Below are 20,853 nucleotides of genomic sequence, written 5' to 3'. Positions count from 1 at the left end.
GGAATCAAGGTGGAATATATGAAGGATTAAAGGAAATTTCATTCATATTCCGCCCAGTCAGACACAAGGCACAAGGTACGAATGATTAAAAGACACTACAGTCCATCAGCAAACAGATTAAGAGGTAGGCACTCAGCACATTTTAAGATAGGACAGGGGTGGTCAAACTGTGGCTCTGGAGCCACATGTGGCTCTTCCACACATATCGTATGGCTCTCAAAGCCCCACCACACCGTCACCCAGCTTGGAGAAGACAATTGTCTCTTTAAATCACTTCTCCAAGCCAAGCCAGCTGGCGGCTTGGAGAATGCATTGAAAATTAAAGTTGCTTTCTTTCCATGTCTCTTCCCCATCTCTTTTCCTTCCTTCCTTCCTTCCTTCCTTCCTTCCTTCCTTCCTTCCTTCCTTCCTTCCTTCCTTCCTTCCTTCCTTCCTTCCTTCCTTCCTTCCTTCCTTCCGGCAAGAATTACAACAGACCAGGGGCAAAATCCAAAAGAAGGCATGTAGCTGTAATAGTGGCATCTCGTACTGTCAAGAGGGGATTTTTTTTTACTTCACCAGTAGCCAGTGCTAGGGTTGCCAGCCTCCAGGCGGGGCCTGGGGATCTCCTGCTTTTACAGCTGGCAGAGAACAGCTCCCCTGGAGAAAATGGCTGCTTTGCAGGGTGGACTTTATGGCCTTGTACCATGCTGAGGCCCCTCCCCTCTCCAAACCCCGCCTTCTCCTGGCTGCACCCCCAAAGTCTCCAGGTATTTTCCAACACAGACCTGGCAACCCTACTAGGCTGCCTTTTCCATGTGTTTTGTTCTTGCCCGCTTGCAAAATGATTCTGGGATTTGGTAGCTGCATTTCTGCCCTTGGTTCAGCACTGTCTGTTAATTGCATTACATTTCTTCTTTCTTAGTTCTGAGAATTCTAGACAAACAGACCACAGTTTTCTGTATGATAACTGTCTCCAAGCTGGGTTTGTGAAAAGTGGGTTTGTGAAAAGCAAACAATTATCCGAAATAAGGATGCAAGGACAGTTGAAACCATGAGCCAAGACAGGGAGAATCTTATTTTCTCCCAAGTGGAACTGAAATGCAAAGGACTGAGAAGGTGTAGATTGCCATAAAATTACCGTTTTGTCCTTCCAGGTGGTACCATAAAACCAAGGATACAGTCTTTGCCATCTGTTTCTTGCAAAGAGAAAGTTGCTTCCATGCAGTCTGATGGGGTAAGTGTGGAACGATGGATCATGCCCCTGGGTACTTCCCCCACCCTCTCTGTATGTATCTTTGCTTTGACTGCTATCTGTGCTGCTCACTGAGTAGCAGGGGTGAAATTAGGGTTGCCAAGTCCAATTCAAGAAATATTTGGGGACTTTGGGGGTGGAGCCAGGAGCAAGGGTGTGACAAGCATAATTGAATTCCAAAGGGAGTTCTGGCCATCACATTTAAAGGGACTGCACACCTTTTAAATGTGTTCCCTCCATTGGGAATAATGAAGAAGATAGGGGCACCTTCTTTTTGGAGCTCACAGAATTGGACCCTGTGGTCCAATTCTTTTGAAATGTAGAGGGCAATTTGAGGAGAGGTACTGGATGCTCTGCTGAAAATGTGGTGCCTCTACTTCAAAAAACACATCCCCCAGAGCCCCAGATACCCATGGATCAATTCTCCATTATTCCCTATGGGAATTGGTCTCCATAGGGAATAATGAGTGCCCAGCAGACATTTCTCTGCCCTCCCTCCGCTTTCTGATGAACCTGAAGTGGGGGGAGGGCCTTGAAACCAGGGGATCCCCTGCCCCCACCTGGGGATTGGCAACCCTAGGTGGAATTCTAGCAGAAGCTCCTTTGCATAATAGGCCACACACCCCTGATGTAGCCAATCCTCCAGGAGTTCACAAGGCTATTTTTTTGTAAGCCCTTGGAGGACTGGCTACACCAGGGGGTGTTTGGCCCAATATGCAAAGGAGCTCCTGCTAGAATTCCACCCCTGCTGAGTAGTAATCAAAGGATCTGATGGAGGGTTGAGTCCTGAACCTCAGCATCTTATTAAAGTCTTTTAAGATTGTCCTTAGAAGGGGAAGGGTTCTTACATTCTCAGTGAAGACAGTGGGTGTGTTTCCCCCCCTCTTTTCAGATTGTGTTGACCTCTGAGGAGGATTTCACTGCTACATGGGCTCTGTCGGATCCAGACCACAGGAGGTTTCACCAGGAAGTCGTGGAGGAAAATCATCAGAATGTGGTCTCTCTGGGTAAGGTTCTTTTCTCTTGACTGACAGAAGCTGAAGGCAGAAATTATTCCTTCTAAGAAGGATGGCCCAGGCTGACCTGATCTCATTGGAAGCTAAGCAGGGTGTGTCCTGCTTAGTATTTGGATAGAAGACGCTGTTATGTAACTAAGGTTGCCAAGTCCCCCGCGGTTGCCAGTGGGGAACTGTAACAAGCACAGCATGATGACATCACCCGGAAGTGATGCCATTTCACCAGGTACATCACATAAGGACGCTCTAGGAATTTTGGGGGAAACTCTATGGTTTCACTGCGGATGCTCTGGCATTATGGAGGGAAAGTCTATGGTGTCATAGAATTTCCTCCCAAATTGCCAGAGCATCCCCAGCAAAACCATAGAATCCCCCCAATTCATAGAGTGTCTGCATGTGCTGCTCGTGACTAGGGTTGCCAAGTCCAATTCAAGAAATATCTGGGGTCTTTGGGGTGCAGCCAGGAGACATTGGGGGCGGAGCCAGGAACAAGGGTGTGACAAGCATAATTGAACTCCAAGGGAGTTCTGGCCATCACATTTAAAGGGACAGCACACCTTTTTAAATGTCTTCCTTCCATAGGAAATAATGAAGGATAGGGGCACTTTCTTTTGGGGCTCATAGAATTGGACCCCCTCATTTTGAAACTTGGGGGGTACTTTGGGGAGAGGCACTAGATACTATACTGAAAATTTGGTGCCTCTACCTCAAAAAACAGCTCCCCCAGAGCCCCCGAAACCTCCAGATCAATTCCTCATTATACCCTATGAGAATCGATTTCCACATAGGGAATAATGAAGTGCTCAGCAGACGTTTCCCTCCCCCCCCCCCATGCTGTTTCTGACAACTCTGAAGAGACGGATTGGCGTCTCGACTCACGAGTTGCTGCTAGCTTCTTCAAAGTAATACAGACACACCATCCCAGCCTTTCAATCGGAGACTGAAGCCTCCAAAGGCACATGGTCCTCTGGGGGTGGGGCTTCCCCCCGCCGGCCAGCTGACTGGGGGCGGGAAGGAGCCTGGGAAAGCAGAAGAACCCCCGCTGGGACCTGGGGATTGGCAAGCCTACTCGTGACGGAGCTCTTTGGTGGCAGGGGTCCTCCCAGTGGCCCACTCCCTGCTTGCGGGTTGGGGGCCCCCAGTGGAAGGTTAAGCAACCAACAGAGCAACACAGAAATTAGAGAAGGAAATGAAGGTAAAAAAGCCTCAGCAAAAAAATAGCTTCTAAGAAATACTTAAACCATTCACAAACAATTTTTGCACAAAAGGCAGCCCTAAATGTGACCAAGTTTCACCATGGAGCACAAGAAGGCATTACCAAAGGAATTCAAGAAAAAAAATATAAAAACAAGGCATATATTCCAGTGGGAGTGAAATGCACAAAACTGACTAGGCACACTTACTTCCTGGAGTCCTAGAACAGTGCAGTTGGTTTTTAAAACAAAGAGTTGCAGAATGTAATACAACTATCTTCTTGGTAGTAAGGAGAGGGAGGAAGCAATTGGTAAAAAGTGGGGAATGGTTCTTCTCTTCAACTGTACTCATAGACAAATGCCAGACATAACCTCTTTACTTCTTCATCTAGAAGTCACCAGTCTGTTTCTTTCCCCCAAAGGAGAGCTTCTGGATCCCAAACCTGATTTCATATTCACAGTGGAAGAAAAAGAAGAAGATCAATTTCTCCAGAACCCAGAAGAAAGAAAGGAATCAGCAGGTATCTGGTTATTTGTGTAGAGGAAACCTTTCTCTTGTGCATGCGGGTATGACTCCTCTTGGGCAAAACTACACCAGCTGGAGATTTTTCAAGAGCCTGTGAATGGCCAGGAAATCTTTCTGAAGTGTGAAAGAGAGCCAGTTTGGTGTAGTGGTTAAGTGCGTGGACTCTTATCTGGGAGAACTGGGTTTGATTCCTCCACATCTCCACTTGCAGCTGCTGGAATGGCTTTGGGTTAGCCGTAGCTCTGGCGGAGGTTGTCCTTGAAAGGGCAGCTGCTGTGAGAGCCCTCTGTTGCGGGGAGAGAAGATATAGGAAATTGTAAGCCGCTCTGATTCAGAGAGAAGGCCGCTCTGAGCCTGCTTTGGCGGGGAGGGCAGGATATAAATCTAAATAATAATAAAACTGCAATTCTTCAAAATTCTGGCTTATTTGTACTGATTGTGGTGGTAGGTGGGATGTTTCTACTGCGCTTAGTTTTAAAAAACATTGATTTATTTAAATGGTACCTTTCCACAAACCTGCTTGAGTTGTTTCAAAATCAAAACTATACCAGAAAATCCCAAATACTGCAAAAATGATCAATTTAAAAAGCCAGGGGCACAAGAAGATCGTAAAACAGCCACTGAGTTGTCTGTGAAATTTGCCAAAAAAGCTCTCAGGTCAGAAGACCATAAAACATCTAAAACGATATCCCCCCAGGGCTGGCTCTGCCACTAGACAAACTAGGCAATTGCCTAGGATGCCAGCCTTCTGGGGCAACTGAACTGGGCACTCCCCATGTGACTTAGTGATATCATCAGTGTGTGGGGAGAACATAAGAACATAAGAGAAGCCATGTTAGATCAGGCCAATGGCCCATCCAGTCCAACATTCTGTGTCACACAGCGGCCAAATATATATATATATATATATATATATACACACACACACACACACACACACACACACTGTGGCTAATAGCCACTGATGGACCTCTGCTCCATATTTTTATCTAAACCCCTCTTGAAGGTGGCTATGCTTGTGGCCGCCACCACCTCCTGTGGCAGTGAATTCCACATGTTAATCACCCTTTGGGTGAAGAAGTACTTCCTTTTATCCGTTTTAACCAGGCTGCTCAGCAATTTCATCGAATGCCCACGAGTTCTTGTATTGTGAGAAAGGGAGAAAAGTACTTCTTTCTCTACTTTCTCCATCCCATGCATTATCTTGTAAACTTCTATCATGTCACCCCTCAGTCGACGTTTCTCCAAGCTAAAGAGCCCTAAGCGTTTCAACCTTTCTTCATAGGGAAGGTGTTCCAGCCCTTTAATCATTTTAGTTGCCCTTTTCTGAACTTTCTCCAATGCTATAATATCCTTTTTGAGGTGCGGCGACCAGAACTGCACACAGTACTCCAAATGAGACCGCACCATCGATTTATACAGGGGCATTATGATACTGGCTGATTTGTTTTCAATTCCCTTCCTAATAATTCCCAGCATGGCGTTGGCCTTTTTTATTGCAAACACACACTGTCTTGACATTTTCAGTGAATTATCTACCATGACCCCAAGATCTCTCTCTTGGTCTGTCTCTGCCAGTTCACACCCCATCAACTTGTATTTGTAGCTGGGATTCTTGGCCCCAATGTGCATTACTTTGCACTTGGCCACATTGAACCGCATCTGCCACGTTGACGCCCACTCACCCAGCCTCAACAGATCCCTTTGGAGTTCCTCACAATCCTCTCTGGTTCTCACCACCCTGAACAATTTAGTGGGGGCAGAAGTTAACCTTGCCTAGGGTGCCAGACAGTCTAGGGCTTTAGGAATTTGGGACTTCCAAACAAAACCTTCCCTTCCTGAGTAAGGTCATAGAGCGGGTGGTGGCGACTCAGCTGCAGGGATTCCTGGAGGACACTTCCGCACTGGATCCATTCCAGTCCGGCTTTCGGCCAGGTCACGGGACGGAGACAGTTCTGGTCGCCCTCATGGATGATCTTATGCGACATCTGGATCAGGGCGGTTCTGCAGTGCTGCTGTTATTAGATCTGTCAGCCGCTTTTGACACGGTTGACCACCAGCTACTGACTGACTGCCTCACCGATGTGGGGATACAGGGATCTGCCTTGCAGTGGCTGACTTCCTTTCTCCAAGATCGGGGACAAAGGGTGGTGATAGGGGAGGAAGCATCCCAGAGGCACTCCCTTAGTTGCGGGGTGCCGCAGGGAGCGGTCCTATCCCCGATGTTATTTAATATCTATATGCGCCCCCTTGCCCAGATAGTCAGGAGGTATGGACTGGGTTGCCATCAATATGCGGATGACACCCAGCTCTATCTAATGATGGGTGGCCAGTCTGACTGTACCCTGGAAAATCTAGACCTGGCATTACAAGTCGTGGCCTCCTGGCTCAGACTGAGTCGACTGAAATTGAATCCGACGAAGACGGAGGTTCTCTACCTGGGTCGGGGCGGTCCGGGGAGAGAGATCCAGCTGCCGGCCCTTGACGGGGTGCCACTAATACCGGTCCCCAAGGTCAAGAGCTTAGGCGTGCTCCTTGAGTCCTCCCTTACAATGGAGGCTCAGGTGGCAGCCACTGTTAGATCTGCCTTTTTCCATCTTCGGCAAGCATGGCAGCTGGCCCCTTACCTGGACCGCAGCGACCTAGCAACGGTAATCCATGCTACGGTCACCTCAAGAATAGATCACTGTAATGCTCTCTACATGGGGCTACCCCTGACGCTAACCCGGAGACTACAACTAGTGCAGAACGCTGCGACACGGCTGTTAATGGGGCTACCACGACAGGAGCACATTCGGCCAGTGCTGAGAGAGCTGCACTGGTTGCCTGTTGTGTTCCGAGTTCGCTTCAAGGTGTTGGTATTAACCTTTAAAGCCCCTTATGGTCAGGGACCTGCCTATCTATGGGACCGCCTTTCCCCATATATCCCCCAGAGAGCACTGCGATCAGGGACAAAAAATCTGCTGTCTGCCCCTGGCCCAAAAGAAGCTAGGCTATGCGCAACAAGATCTAGGGCCTTCTCGGTGGCAGCACCAGAACTCTGGAACACCATCCCAGAAGCTATAAGGGCCCTGCGGGATTTGTCGGCGTTCTGCAGGGCCTGTAAGACCGAACTGTTTAGACAGGCTTTTCTGGTTGACTGAAAATGGGCTGCCACCGGACATCCTACAGAAGCTGGTGGTCATAGTCAGAACCCAATACCGCCAGACTGGATTGAGATAGCGTAATAGTTTTAAACTGATAAATGTATTATGGTTTTATATGTTTTATGGAATTGATTGTTTTTATGATACTGTAAGCCGCCCTGAGTCCGCTTGCGGAGAGGGCGGGATATAAATGTAAAGTAATAATAAATAAATAAATAAATAAATAAATAAATAAATAAATAAATAAATAAATAAATAACTAACTAACTAACTAACTAACTAACTAACTAACTAGTATTGGGATCCAGCATTTCCCGGAAATCCCCCCAAAATTTCCTGATCCCATAGAACTGGGGGAGAAAATACCAATTTAAAAAATATTGCACACCCTTTCACAGAACGTAAAGTCTGGGAGACCGAACTTACCTGTGTGTGTGTGGGAGGGGGGGAGAAGTACAGTGAGCTTTGTAATGTTGGAGTTCAAATTGGGTCTTTGTTGTGAGGGTGTAAAGGTCTGCTCCTAACTGACTGTCCACTGAACGTGGTTCAATTTGTACTTGCTTACAAGAAGTGATTTGGGAGAGGCCATCTAGTCCAGTTCCGTTTCCCACAGTGGCCACCTAGCGTCCCTGGAAGGTTCACAAGAAGAGGAGCATGTCCAAAAGATCCCTCTTCAGAGAGATACTGCCTCCAAACAAAGAGGTTCCACTGGTCCACCTTGTCAGTGATGGAACTACACTCCAAGAGAGCCTGTTTGGTGTAGTGGTTAAGTGTGCAGACTCTTATCTGGGAGAGCCGGGTTTGATTCCCCTCTCCTCCACTTACAGCTGCTGGAATGGCCTTGGGTCAGCCATAGCTCTGGCAGAGGTTGTCCTTGAAAGGGCAGCTGCTGTGAGAGTCCTCTCAGCCCCACCCACCTCACAGGGTGTCTGTTTTGGGGGAGGAAGATAAACGAGATTTTGAGCTGCTCTGAGATTTGGAGTGGAGAGCGGGATATAAATCCAATATCATCATCTTCTTCAAGGAAGAATCAAGAGTAGAGGGCAGGAGTTTCCCCATAAAGTGATTTCTGTTGTGTCATTATCAAAAGTAGTTAATGGCCTTCTTTACTTGATTATGCTTTTGCCTGAAGTTCTTACCACTCTTTGCTCTTTATTCTAGAGGCTGATGGTCCTCAGAACAGTCCTAAAGGAGACCCACAAGGGCAAGTACTTGAAAAACAGCTTCAAAGAATCAGTGGAACAAAATCGGAGAGTGGGAATGAGTCCTCTCCTCAGGCTACTGAGTCCCAGGTGTTCGATAGACACCAAAGAATTAACACAGGGGAGAAACCCCATAAATGGTTGGAATGTGGAAAGACTCCTGATCAGAATTGCATCTTTGCTTCTCATCAGGAAATCCACACAGAGGAGAAATCATGTAAATGCTTGGAGTGTGGAAAGAGCTTTGTATGGAATTCAGAGCTTAAATCACATCAATGTACCCATACAGGGGTGAAACCATATGAATGCTTGGAGTGTGGAAAGAGGTTTCCTCAGAGATCACAGCTTAAAACCCATCAACGTATCCACACAGGGGAAAAACCTTTTAAATGCTTGGAGTGTGGAAAGAACTTTGCTAAGAGCTCACATCTTAAGTCCCATCAATATGTCCACACAGGGCTGAAACCGTATCAATGCTTAGAGTGTGGAAAGAGCTTTCCTCAGAGGTCACAGCTGAAATCCCATCAACGTATCCACACAGGGGAGAAACCATATGAATGTTTGCAGTGTGGAAAGACTTTTGCTCACAGTTCACAGCTTACTGACCATCAGCGTATCCACACTGGGGAGAAACCATATAAGTGCCTGGAGTGTGGAAAGAGCTTTGCTCAGAGTTCGCATCTTAGTAACCATCGACGAATCCACACTGGGGAGAAACCATATAAATGCTTGGAGTGTGGAAAAAGCTTTACTCAGAGTTCACAGCTTACAGTCCATCAGTGTATCCACACTGGGGAGAAACCATATAAATGCTTGGAATGTGGAAAGAGCTTTGCTCTGAGTTCACAGCTTACTGTCCATCAATGTATCCACATAGAGGAAAAACCATATAAATGCTTGGAGTGTGGAAAGGGCTTTTCTCGGAGTGACACCCTATCTGCTCATCAAAGAATACACACTGGGGAGAAACCTTATAAATGCTTGGAGTGTGGAAAGTGCTTTGCTCAGAGTGCGTACCTTAAATACCATCAACGTATCCACACTGGGGAAAAACCTTATAAATGCTTGGAGTGTGGAAAGAGCTTTGCTCAGAGGTCACATTTTAAGTCCCATCAATGTACCCGTAAAGGAGTGAAACAATATGAATGCTTGGAATGTGGAAAGAGCTTTCCTCAGAGTTCACAGTTTAAATCCCATCAATGTATACACAGGAAAGAAACCATATGAATGCTGGATGTATAGAAAGACTTGCTCACACAACACACCCATCAACATATCCACAAAGGGAGAAACCATATAAATGTTTGAAGTGTGGAAAGAGATTTCCTTGCAATGACAGCCTATCTGCTAATCAACAAACTCATATGGGGGTGGGACCAAATAAACACTTGCAATGTTTTTAAAAAACTGTTCAAAAGGCATATCTTAAGATATAACTAAGAATTCACACATGGAAGAAAGGAAAAAAGGAAAGGAAAGGTCCCCTGTGCAAGCACCAGTCGTTTCCGGCTCTGGGGTGACGTTGCTTTCACAACATTTTCACAGCAGACTTTTAACGGGGTCTTACGTTCTAAATAAAACTAAGTTGGTCTTAAAGGTGCAACTTGACTCCTATTTTGTTCTTTTTATGGGGTGGTTTGCCATTGCCCTCCCCAGTCATCTACACTTTCCCCCCAGCAAGCTGGGTACTCATTTTACCGACCTCGGAAGGATGGAAGGCTGAGTCAATCTTGAGCCAGCTACCTGAAAACCCAGCTTCCGCCAGGGATCGAACTCAGGTCATTAGCACAGCTGCAGCTTGTAACACTCTGGGCCACGGCACACATGGAAGAAACAATATAAAAAGCCTTTTTTTTGCCACGAAGTATTAACATAACAGAAAAACTGCACAGATATTTCCAGTACTTTCAAAAAATATATAGTGCCATTAAACATGGGAATGCCAGAAGTATGAATGTTGAATGACTGTGTTGTGTGGAGAATTGTTTAATGGAGCTATACATTTTGTGGCACTTGGTTTTTTGGACCACTGTGCGATAGAGTGTTGGGCTGAACGGGCCATTGTCCTGATCCAACATGGCTTCTCTTAAGTTAAACTGGAGTTTTTTGCTAATTGTCGAGCTTGTTTGGATTTCCGAAGAGTTTTTTGAAAATTTCTTTGGCTTGAAATAAAGGCTTCAGATTAAATGAGAAACACTGGTGCTTTTTCTGTAGCTGAGATTGATCAATCTGTGTAATAGTGTTGCAAGCTATATACGGTGGGCACAAAGTGTGTACGAAGATTGCAGTTGGATTGGTCTTGTATTGACTTTGTTATAATTGAAATGTTATGGAATTATAAGATGGTGAAACCTTGAATTGCAAATTAGAATATTTATGTTCATGAGATATAGTTGGTTGGGTTAGCTATATTACTTGATAATGCTTGTTACAGAGAATGAAAAGAAACTGATGTAAAACTAATAAATAATTGTGCATTTTATTATAACATATTTTATTGTTGTTAATTGTACAATCAGTTCTTTGTTAATGTTGTAAGCCTTTCTAACAGTGGGTTCCCTTTGTATATATGTGAATTGGACCTGATAAAATTTAATTTGTAAAGAGGGGGAAAAGTTTTAACACTGTAATGGTTAACTGTGCAGACTCTTATCTGGGAGAACTGGGTTTGATTAACTTGCAGCTGCTGGAATGGCCTTGGGTAGCCATAGCTCTCGCAAGAGTTGTGCTTGAAAAGGCAGCTGCTGTGAGAGCCCTCTCAGTCCCACCCACCTCGCAGAGTGTCTGTTGTGGGGGAAGAAGATATAGGAGATCCTGAGCAGTTCTGAGACTCAGATTCAGACAGAAGGAAAGGAAAGGTCCCCTGTGCAAGCACCAGTCGTTTCCGACTCTAGGGTGATGTTGCTTTCACAACATTTTCACGGCAGACTTTTTTACGGGGTGTTTTGCCATTGCCTTCCCCAGCCATCTACACTCCCCCCCCCACCCCAGCAAACTGGGGACTCATTTTACTGACCTCGGAAGGATGAAAGGCTGAGTCAACCTTGAGCCAGCTACCTGAAAACCCAGCTTCCACTGGGGATCAAACTCAGGTCGTGAGCGGAGCTTAGGACTGCAGTACTGCAGCTTTAACACTCTGCACCATGGGGCTTTTTCAGAGAGAAGGGCAGGGTATAAATCTGCAGTCGTCTTCTACTACTGAATATTTGATCTTTCAGTGGGCATGATACCCTCCTTTGTTGTGGGATGCTGTGGTTTCAGCTCCTGGGAAAACACCCCTCCTTGAGACATGCTAGTTTTCCAAAGGCCCTCCCTATGAGTAGTCATTGTCCCACCCTTCGCCTTCAGTTCTACCAGGTGTGATCCCAGGGTTTGGAAGAGTATCTGGGAAATGTCAACCCAGAGGGAAAATCTACAGCAAGGTCCCAGGTCTATGAGTAGAAGCAGGAGTGCAAACTTGAGAGTGGGAAATCCCTGAAGATTTGGGAATGGAGCCTAAGGGAGGGTCTTGTGCAAGCATCAAATGCCATAGAGTCCACCCTCCTAAGCAGCCATTTTCTCCATGGGCCATTACTCTGTGGTAGATCACCCGTTTGCACTGAACGCAAGGGCCACTACGTAGTATAGTCTCTATAGCTAGGCAACAAAGAAGCTAACACTGGATACTTGGGCATTATATGGCATATCTTGTTGTAGCATAAAATCCAAGCTTGACATAGACATGCTTATGTTCCTGACCATTCCTACATCAACCTTTGAGACGTATCCTTGGAACCCATACTCCCTCTAGTCTATGCTGTAGAGTCTTGTGAGCAAACATTCTACTTCAAGAGCTGCTACTTCATGTCGACTGTGGGATGACATGATAGAGGTTTACAAGATTATGCATGGGATGGAGAGGGTAGAAAGAGAAGTACTTTTCTCCCTTTCTCACAATACAAGAACTCGTGGGCATTCAATAAAATTGCTGAGCAGTCAGGTTAAAGGGGATAAAAGGAAGTACTTCTTCACCCAAAAGGTGATTAACGTGGAAGTCACTGCCACAGGAGGAGGCAGCGACTGCAAGCATAGCCAGCTTCAAGAGGGGATTGGATAAAAATATGGAGCAGAGGTCCATCAGTGGCTATTAGCCACAGTGTATATATACTGTGTGACACAGAGTGTTGGACTGGATGGGCCATTGGCCTGATCCAACATGGCTTCTCTTATGTTCTTCCTGCCCCCCCCCCACCCAGAAAAAACAAAGTCTCCTCTTGGTAGCGAGCAGCACAGCCACCATTGCCTGGGAAATGCTTTATGTGGTTCAAGCCAGTGAGTCCAGTCAGAAGACTGTCTGCATCCTCCACATAATTCTTAGGGAACAGAAGATGGCATTTCCCCAACCACAAGGGTGGCCAAACTGTGGCTCTTTGATATATATTGTGTGGCTCTTGAACCTCCCACTGCCATGTTGGCCTGCTTGGAGAAGGCATTTCTCTCTTTAAAAAACTTCTCCAAGCCAAGCCAGTTAGTGGCTTGGCGTTTATAGTTAAAGTTGCTTTCTTTGCACCTCCCCCTCCCTCCCCCATTTATTTGCCTGCCTTCCTGTCTTGCGGCTCTCCTGCATCTGATGTTCATATCTTGTGGCTCTTAAACACCTGAAATGAATATCTTGCGGCTCTCAAACATCTAACGTTTATTCTCAGGTTTAAATTTTATTAGTTTCCAAGAACAAAAGAAAAGGGAAAAGGGAAGTGGAAATAGAAAAGAAATAATACATCTTTCAATGAGAGTATAATACATTCTGTATGTTGATATATCATCAAATCAAAAGTTTTTACAGTATTGTTGTCTGTTTAACATCACATCCCCATGTCACATATAAAATATTGTACATATTGTAGGTCCTTGCTTAAGCTATCTACTTTGGATTATATTTCTAATATATATATTAAAATGGTAATAATAGCAGTTCACACCAGTAAGAAGTGTCCAGCCAGACATAACTTCTCCCAGTATTTTCTTGCTTCTTCCTTGGATTTCCCAGCAAGTAATAAAGATAAGTAGTCCATCTCCGCTGTTTGCAATATTTTCCCAATCAATTCCTGTCTCGTAGAAGATTCCTGAAGTTTCCATTTTTGTGCACATCTAACGTTTATTCTATGTGACTCTTACATTAAGCAAGTTTGCCCACCCTGCCCCAACACAGACTTTTCATCCAGTGACTCTCTCCAAACTAGCTGCCTCCCCCGCCCCCCACTTCCCATCTGAACCTCAGGATCCCTCCTTAGAACATGAGAGACAAGAACGAGCTTAAATTGGAATGGAAAAGGGAGATTGAATCCTGCCTTCTCCGCCACACTTTGCAGGGAAATCGGAGGTTCCCTTTTGCCTTGCAGACAAGTCAGTCTAAGCGTTAAATGGACAGAGGCTCCCTTCCTAGAGAGGCGTTGAGAAGGGCCTGATGACTCGTCTCTGTTACTTCCTGTCCACTGTCCCAAGTGACTGATGATTTGGTGGGAAGGAGAGAAGGGGCAGCTTCGGCAGAGGTTTCCTTTATAAAATTGGTAAGCCATAAAGGAATATTTCATTTCACTTGCAAAATATCTCTGTGGTTTAGGCAGTGGAATAATGCAGAGGGGCGGCTGAGGTGTTCCTAAGATTCCTGCATCATTTACCACTTAGACTTCAGCAATAGTCTAGCAGTAGTTCCCCAGCATTGACCAAGGAACTCCTTTTTCCCCCCAAGAGTTTTTCTACTTGCTCCCTGGAAGTTCCTCTTCACTGGAAGCTGACTTGAGGTCTTCCTGTTTTGCCCCCCCCCCGCCCCCCCCCCCTCTGCATCCTGCGGCTGTCTCCAGACTCTCACAGCACAGTCCAATTTTTGGCATTTTGTTGTAATTCTTGCTCTCTGCCTGGCATTGCTATGGTGCAGTGCAGGTGTGGTCTGGAAGAGCAAACCTGGATTTTTGGAGGGTTTCCCTCGCCACTCTGCTGTGGTTTTCTGTCTTTTTTACTCCCACCAGCAAATCTTCTTTTTTGGGTGCCTTCTGTGGCTTGGCATACTTTTGTGTCCTTTCATAGAGTACCAATTTTTATTACTAATATCATTTATACCCCACTTCCTTGCCAGTGGGGACCCATGCTGGTTGGCCACTTTCTGCCTTTCTCCAGTTTATTCTCACAACATTCTCTCTTTCTCCAATTTATAGTTCTTATACATCTTTTGAATATCTTTTGACATGACATGCCATCTATAGAACATCTTTAGGGTTGCCATGTCTGACTCAGGAAATATCTGGGGATTTTGGGGGTAAAACACTGCAAAGGAACTTCAAGAACAGAATGGAGAGAGAAATTGCTGAATTACAAATTATCATGAAACTTGGAACAAACACCTCCCCAGGACTGAACAGGGATATTGGTTTTTTATCTCATTACATATGCTAAACCAACTCTCACTGAGTATAGCTGTGCATCCACAGTGTTCCAGTGTATTTCTCTTTTAGAACAGTGTATCAGAATGTTTTTTTTTTTGTGTTGACATGTTTAAATGAGGGATGTGGGCTGTTTGTCTCATTACATATACTAACCCACTTTCCACTATACTTTAATGCACCCTGTTTTTCTAATGACTAACTCATATTATTTCTCTTTTAGAACAGTGTATCAGAATATTTGGTTTTGGGTTTTTTTTTGTATTGACATACTCAAACGGGGGTATTGGCTGTTTGTCTTATTGCATATACTAACCCATCCTCCACTGTATTTTAATGTCTTCCTTTTTTTCTAATGGCAAACTATAATGGATGTTATAACCTCTTGAGAAACCATGCCCTCTATTTAAACTAACAAAGCCAGAATGTTACCTAGATTTATGGCACTTCGCACCTACAACAGCAGTCCGCTTTTTAACACCCTCCAGTGTTGTTTCAGCCCTGCTTTGTTCTAACACTAACAAACACAGATCCCTATTTGTGATTCTTTTTATCTGCTAAAAACATTCCCATGATTCTACATACCAACTCACTGCCCACTTAAATTAAGAATTGCTGCTTGCCATTCCCATTTTGTCTGATGAAATCTGCTTAAGAGATACGAAAGCTTACATTCTGAATAAAACTGAGTTGGTCTTAACTATGTAGTCAGCCATCCAAATTTAAAGATTAGAATTAGATTTTATCTGGAACAAGAAATTTAGTTTTGGTGATACATTCATCTTGATAGCAGTAATCCTTTCTAGCCAGGATAATTTTAGTTTAGACCATCTTTCAAAATCACTCTGCATTTTCAAGCAGATTTACCAGTGTTAAAAAGATATTTCACATGGTTATTTTGAGGGTTTGGGATGCACTGCCACCTTTTCCCATCTCCGAAGAGTCTCCTCAAAGGCAGAGAAGCCCCTGGTCAGAGCTGCCATCGACAGTGTTATACTAGGATGTTGGATCCCTCTTGGATTGGAAGGGGTGAAGATGCCATATCCCATTGGCTCCGTGTTGGTGAGGGCTTCCATTTGCTCTTCTGAACTTCCCTGCTCATTTATTCTCCACTTTAGTCTTCCAGCGGGATCAGCAGAGGATCTTTTGAGGATCTTTTAGGAGGGTTTTTTTTTAATGATTTCCCCTTTTTGCCACTATGAGTAGGGTTGCCAATCCCCAGGTGGGTCAATACACACAGGAAACCACAGTGTATAGATAACTATCAACAACAAAAAACGCTGCACATAAGCATTACACACAATTATGCTATATTCATAAGTAAATTTATCACTTCCACGTATTTATATTTCACAATCTTTCAATCACTTCCAATATTTTAAGGTCTCATGCGTGATAACTCATCAACTCTTTGAGAACCTTTATGTACACCTGGAGTTGATGAGTTATCACACATGAGAGCTGTTGCCTTAGCATGAGTTCCTAGTTCATTTATGCGGCCAGTGGAAGTGATAAAGAAACACGATATTAGCCAGTCTCGTGTCGCCGCACCGGTTGAGCAAGAGGATTTCTGCCTTAAGGAATGAAATGGCTTCACGGTACTACCTGCATCTTGGAAACATGAGTGCATAGCAGGACTTGGTACTTTCCTTTTCTTTTGTGGAATTTCAAGCATCCGGATTGGATATCAATTTATGTTTATGAACTGTGGACTTTAAAATATTGGAAGTGATTGAAAGATTGTGAAATATAAATATGTGGAAGTGATAAATTTACTTTATGAATATAGCATAATTGTGTGTAATGTGCAGCATTTTTTGTTGCTGATAATCCCCAGGTGGGGGCAGGGGATCCCTCATTTGGGAGGCCCTCCCCCCACTTCAGGGTCATCAAAAAACAGGGGGAGGGAGGGGAATGACTGCCGGGCACTCGATTATTCCCATGGGGTATAATGGAGAATTGATCCATAGGTATCTGGGGCTCTGGGAGGGTGTTATTTTAGATAGAGACACCACATTTTCAGCATAGCATCTGGTGCCTTTCTCAAAAATACTCTCCAAGTTTCAACAACATTGGACTGAGGGGTCCATTTCTATGAGCCCCCAAAGAAGGTGCTCCTATCCATCATTATTTCCAGTGGAGGAAAGGCATTTAAAATGCATGCAGTCCCTTTAAATGTGATTGCCAAACTCCCTTTGGAGTTCAGTTATGCCTGTCACAACCTTGTTCCTGGCTCCACCCCCAGAGTCTACTGGCTCCACCCCCAAAGTCCTCAGATATTTCTTGAATTGGACTTGGCAACCCTAATTATGAGTGGCTCAGGTTCACATAGTTTGGCTTAAAAATCTGAATATTTTTTAAAACTGGAAAATCTAGAGGTTACCGGTCTGTTTCTTTCTCCCCCAAAGGAGGACTTCTGGTTCCCAAACCTTCACATCCACAATGGAGGAAGCAGGAGATCCACTTGTCAAGGACCCAGAAGAAAGAAAGAGCTCATCGGGTATCTACTTACTTGTGCAGTGGGAACCTTTCTCTGGTGGATCGGATAGGGCTCCTCTTGGGCTAAATTTTAACAGCTGGAGAAGTGGCGGGGGGGGGGGGGGGATTTTTCAAAAGGCAACAGCCTGAGAATGACCAGAAAAGCTTTCTAAAGTGTAAAAGAGAAGATAAAATGGGAAACAAAATCCTGGCATTTTTTGTAGCAATGGTGGTGTTGGGGGGTGGGGGGAATGTGTCTGTAGTGCTCAGCTTTAATAAACATAGATTTCTTTATATGCTTCCTCTCAAGAGGCTTTCTCACATTGGTTCAAACATCAAAACGATCCCTGAAAATCATAAAATACTTCCAAAATAAGAAGAGCTCTGCTCCAGAAACAGTCCTCAGGTTAGATGACCATAAACCTGCTAAAATCATAGCCCTCTAAGTTAAAACCCAGGTGGAAAGAAATGTTTTGGCCAGGCTGTATAGGAAGGTAAACTCCAGGTGAGCTTCAAGTGGGGAAAATTCACCCATGAGGGGCCACCACGGAAAACTCCTCGTCTCTAGTCTCCCTTGCCTCTCCTGTGCAGTCTGGGCCACAGAACACAGGACTTGGGAGGCCTAACCTAATGGGGTGGAAAGTACAATGAGATTTACAAGTTTGGTGCTCTGATTGGATCTCAGTGGTTAGGGTGTAAAGCTGTGCTCATAACTCATTGTCTAGTCCAGGGGTGTCAAACTCATTTGTTATGAGGGCCAAATCTGACATAAATTAGACCTTGTTGGGCCGGGCCATGTCGGGTTGAGCTGAACTATGTCAGGCCAGGCCATGTGTGCACCTATTTAAAATTAGGTAGCAGAGATATAAACTTTACAAAGGACACAAACATATATATATATTTTTTAAAAACCTTAAAATATGCTTAAAACAGTAGCACTCGGTCTTAAAGGTGCTTTCTCTGTATTTCTTCCAAGGGAACAGGCAAAGGAATCAGTGGCTCTTTCTTTCCTTCCCTAGGGGATGGAGGGGGAAGAGCCTCAGCCAATAGAAGGAAGAGAGGCTTGGCTCAGTAGCTCTGCTGTGTGTTTGAGAGAGCCTGGAAAAACAAGCTGTACCTTCCCCCCTTCCTCCCCAAGGGAGGATCTTCAGCCAATGGAGAAAATAGAGGCTTTGCTCTGTAGCTCCTGTGCAATTGATTAAGCCTTGCAAAGCAAGGAAGCAAGAGAGAGGGAGAAGGAAGCAGACAACAGCCAGTTGCTCAGGGGCCTGATAGGAGCCCTCAAGGGGCCTGATTCGACCCTCGGGCTGCATGTTTGACACCCCTGGTCTAGCCAATTCAGTTCTGTACTTGCAAACGGCTTTTTTTGTAGCAGGAGCTCCTTTGCATATTAGGCCACACACCTCTGATGTAGCCAATTCTCCAAGAGCTTACAGTAGGCCCTTACTAAGAGCCATGTAAGCACTTGGAGGATTGGCTGCTTCCGAGGGGTGGGGCCTAATATGCAAAGGAGTTCCTGCTACAAAAAAAGCCCTGTTTGCAAAACAGGAAGCAGTTTGGGAGACAAACTGCTTCCCATTTCCCACAGTGGCCACCTAGAGTCCCTGGAAAGTACACAAGAAGAGGAGCATATCCAAAACATCCCTCTTCAGAGAGAGAGTGCTGCTAATCCACTGGTCCACCTTGTCTCCGATACAGCTGATTTCCAAGAAAGAGGTGATTAATACAGGGCAGGATTTGTTTCCCTGTTAAGTGATTTCTGTCCCGTCATTACCAAGAGCAGTTAATGGCCTTCATGACTGTGCTTTTGCCTCAAGGTCTTACTGTTCTTTTCTCTCTATTGTAGAGGCTGAAGGTCTCCAGAAGTCCATGGGAAAGCCACAAAACCAGATACTTGAGAAGAAACAGCAGAAGCAAATTGATGAAACAAAATGGAAGAATGGGAATGAATCCTTTCCTCAGGGTGCTGAATTCCTGGTGTTTGATAGACTCCACAGAATAAATAAAGGGGAGAAATGCTCAGACTCTGGAAGGAGCTCTTCTCAGAATTGCATCCTTGCTACTTATCAACAAATCCACACAGAGGAGAAATCGTATGAATGCTTAGATTGTGGGAAGGATTTTCTTCGGCTTGACTCCCTATTTGCTCATCAACGAATCCACACTGGGGAGAAACCATATAAGTGCTCGGAGTGTGGAAAGCGCTTTGTTCGGAGTTCTGATCTTAAATGCCATCAACGTATCCACACTGGGGAGAAACCACACAAATGTTTGGAGTGTGGAAAGAGCTTTGGTCAGAGTTCAGAGCTTAAATCCCATCAACGTGTCCACACAGGAGAGAAACCATATGAATGCTGGGAGTGTAGAAAAACTTTTGCTCACAATACACATCTTATTAACCATCGGCGTACCCATACAGGGGAGAAACCTTATAAATGCTTGGAGTGTGGAAAGAGCTTTGCTCAGAGTTCAGAGCTTACATCCCATCAACGTGTCCACACTGGAGAGAAGCCTTATAAATGTTTGCAGTGTGGAAAGAGCTTTGCTCGGAGGTCACAGGTTAACTCCCATCAACGTACACATACAGGAGAGAAACCATATGAATGTTTGGAGTGTGGGAAATGCTTTGCTTGGAGTTCAGACTTTACTGGTCATAAACGTAGCCATACAGGGGAGAAACCATATAAATGCTTCGTATGTGAAAAAACCTTTGCTGTGAGTTCAAGACTTACTGCCCATCAACGTATCCACACTGGGGAGAAACCATATAAATGCTTGGAGTGTGGAAAAAGTTTTCCTCGGAGTGACAACCTAACTGCTCATCAGCGAATCCACATGGGGGCGGAGTGTGTGTGTCCAAACAAACACTTGGGATATTAAAAGATCTTTGCTCAAAAGGCATATTTGAAGGTTCACCTAAGAATTCACACGTGGGAGAACCATATAAATGCTAAGCCATGTTTTGCATCAAAAATTCACATATGGGAGAAACTGTACAAATGTTTCCCGTATTGGTAGATCTTTAGCCTCAGGCTGAACCTTACCTTACCAAACTATCTGGAATGGTTTTTTTGTGCTAAATCAGGTACATATTATATAGCTGTTGAACTAGTATTGGTTAAGGCATATACAATTCTGTGCTAAAATATTTGGAATAGCGTGTATTATAAAATATGAGTCATTTATCCTGCCCTGGGAACATGTCTTAGGGATGGGTGTCACAGACCTTTAGGGTTAATAGATGATGTTGTTTAGGAGTAGGTTCTCTGCCTCTCGCTCTGTTCACCATATTTAATGATAGCTTGATGATAGAATTAGTAGTTCCACCTCCTGCCAAAAGAATGGCAGCTACAATGAATGAAATAATGGCAAGAATAATTATCCTTTAGATCAAACTGCGTCCTAAATTTTATTTATAACAAACATCATACACCACCTTTTCCCCAGCACAGACCTACAATAGCTCAGGTGGTTTTTTCCTCCATTTTATCCTAAGAATAACCATAATTAGATGTAGGTTAGGCTGAGAGTGGGCAGTTGGCCCAGGTTCAGCCTGCAGATTTCATTGGCAAAGGCGAGTTTCAAACTGGATCTCCTAGAACCTAGTCAGACCCTTGGACCACTCTGCTACCTCTGTACTTG

At 44.7% G+C, this 20,853-nt stretch overlaps 4 protein-coding genes across 4 annotated transcripts in view; 3 read left to right on the top strand and 1 right to left on the bottom strand.

Moving 5' to 3' along the window:
* Window positions 1-20,853, top strand: part of LOC132571892 (uncharacterized) — an 851,656-nt gene that overhangs the window by 642,635 nt on the left and 188,168 nt on the right. The window lies entirely within an intron of this gene.
* The window catches only part of LOC132570973 (oocyte zinc finger protein XlCOF6-like), a gene marked incomplete at its 5' end in the record, with an annotated part of 164,420 nt that overhangs the window by 41,706 nt on the left and 101,861 nt on the right, over window positions 1-20,853 (bottom strand). The window lies entirely within an intron of this gene.
* LOC132571319 (zinc finger protein 501-like) overlaps window positions 1-20,853 on the top strand; it is a 34,332-nt gene that overhangs the window by 980 nt on the left and 12,499 nt on the right. The window lies entirely within an intron of this gene.
* LOC132570976 (zinc finger protein 501-like) lies at window positions 82-20,091 on the top strand. Its single transcript, XM_060237612.1, has 5 exons — window positions 82-124; window positions 1,137-1,216; window positions 2,127-2,241; window positions 8,277-9,411; window positions 19,932-20,091. Exons 1-5 carry the CDS (start codon window positions 82-84, stop codon window positions 20,089-20,091), a joined length of 1,533 nt encoding a protein of 510 aa, XP_060093595.1.

Source organism: Heteronotia binoei, chromosome 5 (genome assembly GCF_032191835.1).
Source record: "Heteronotia binoei isolate CCM8104 ecotype False Entrance Well chromosome 5, APGP_CSIRO_Hbin_v1, whole genome shotgun sequence".
NCBI classification, from domain to species: Eukaryota; Metazoa; Chordata; class Lepidosauria; order Squamata; family Gekkonidae; genus Heteronotia; species Heteronotia binoei.
The sequence above is the reverse complement of the archived record's forward strand: the minus strand, read 5'-3'. Positions and strand labels throughout refer to the sequence as shown.

Coding starts and splice junctions, on each gene's coding strand:
- LOC132570976 (XM_060237612.1), top strand. CDS start 82: ATGATTAAAAGACACTACAGTCCATCAGCAAACAGATTAAGAG. Junction 1,217..2,126: donor CTTCCATGCAGTCTGATGGG/GTAAGTGTGGAA, acceptor CCCTCTTTTCAG/ATTGTGTTGACCTCTGAGGA. Junction 2,242..8,276: donor TCAGAATGTGGTCTCTCTGG/GTAAGGTTCTTT, acceptor TCTTTATTCTAG/AGGCTGATGGTCCTCAGAAC.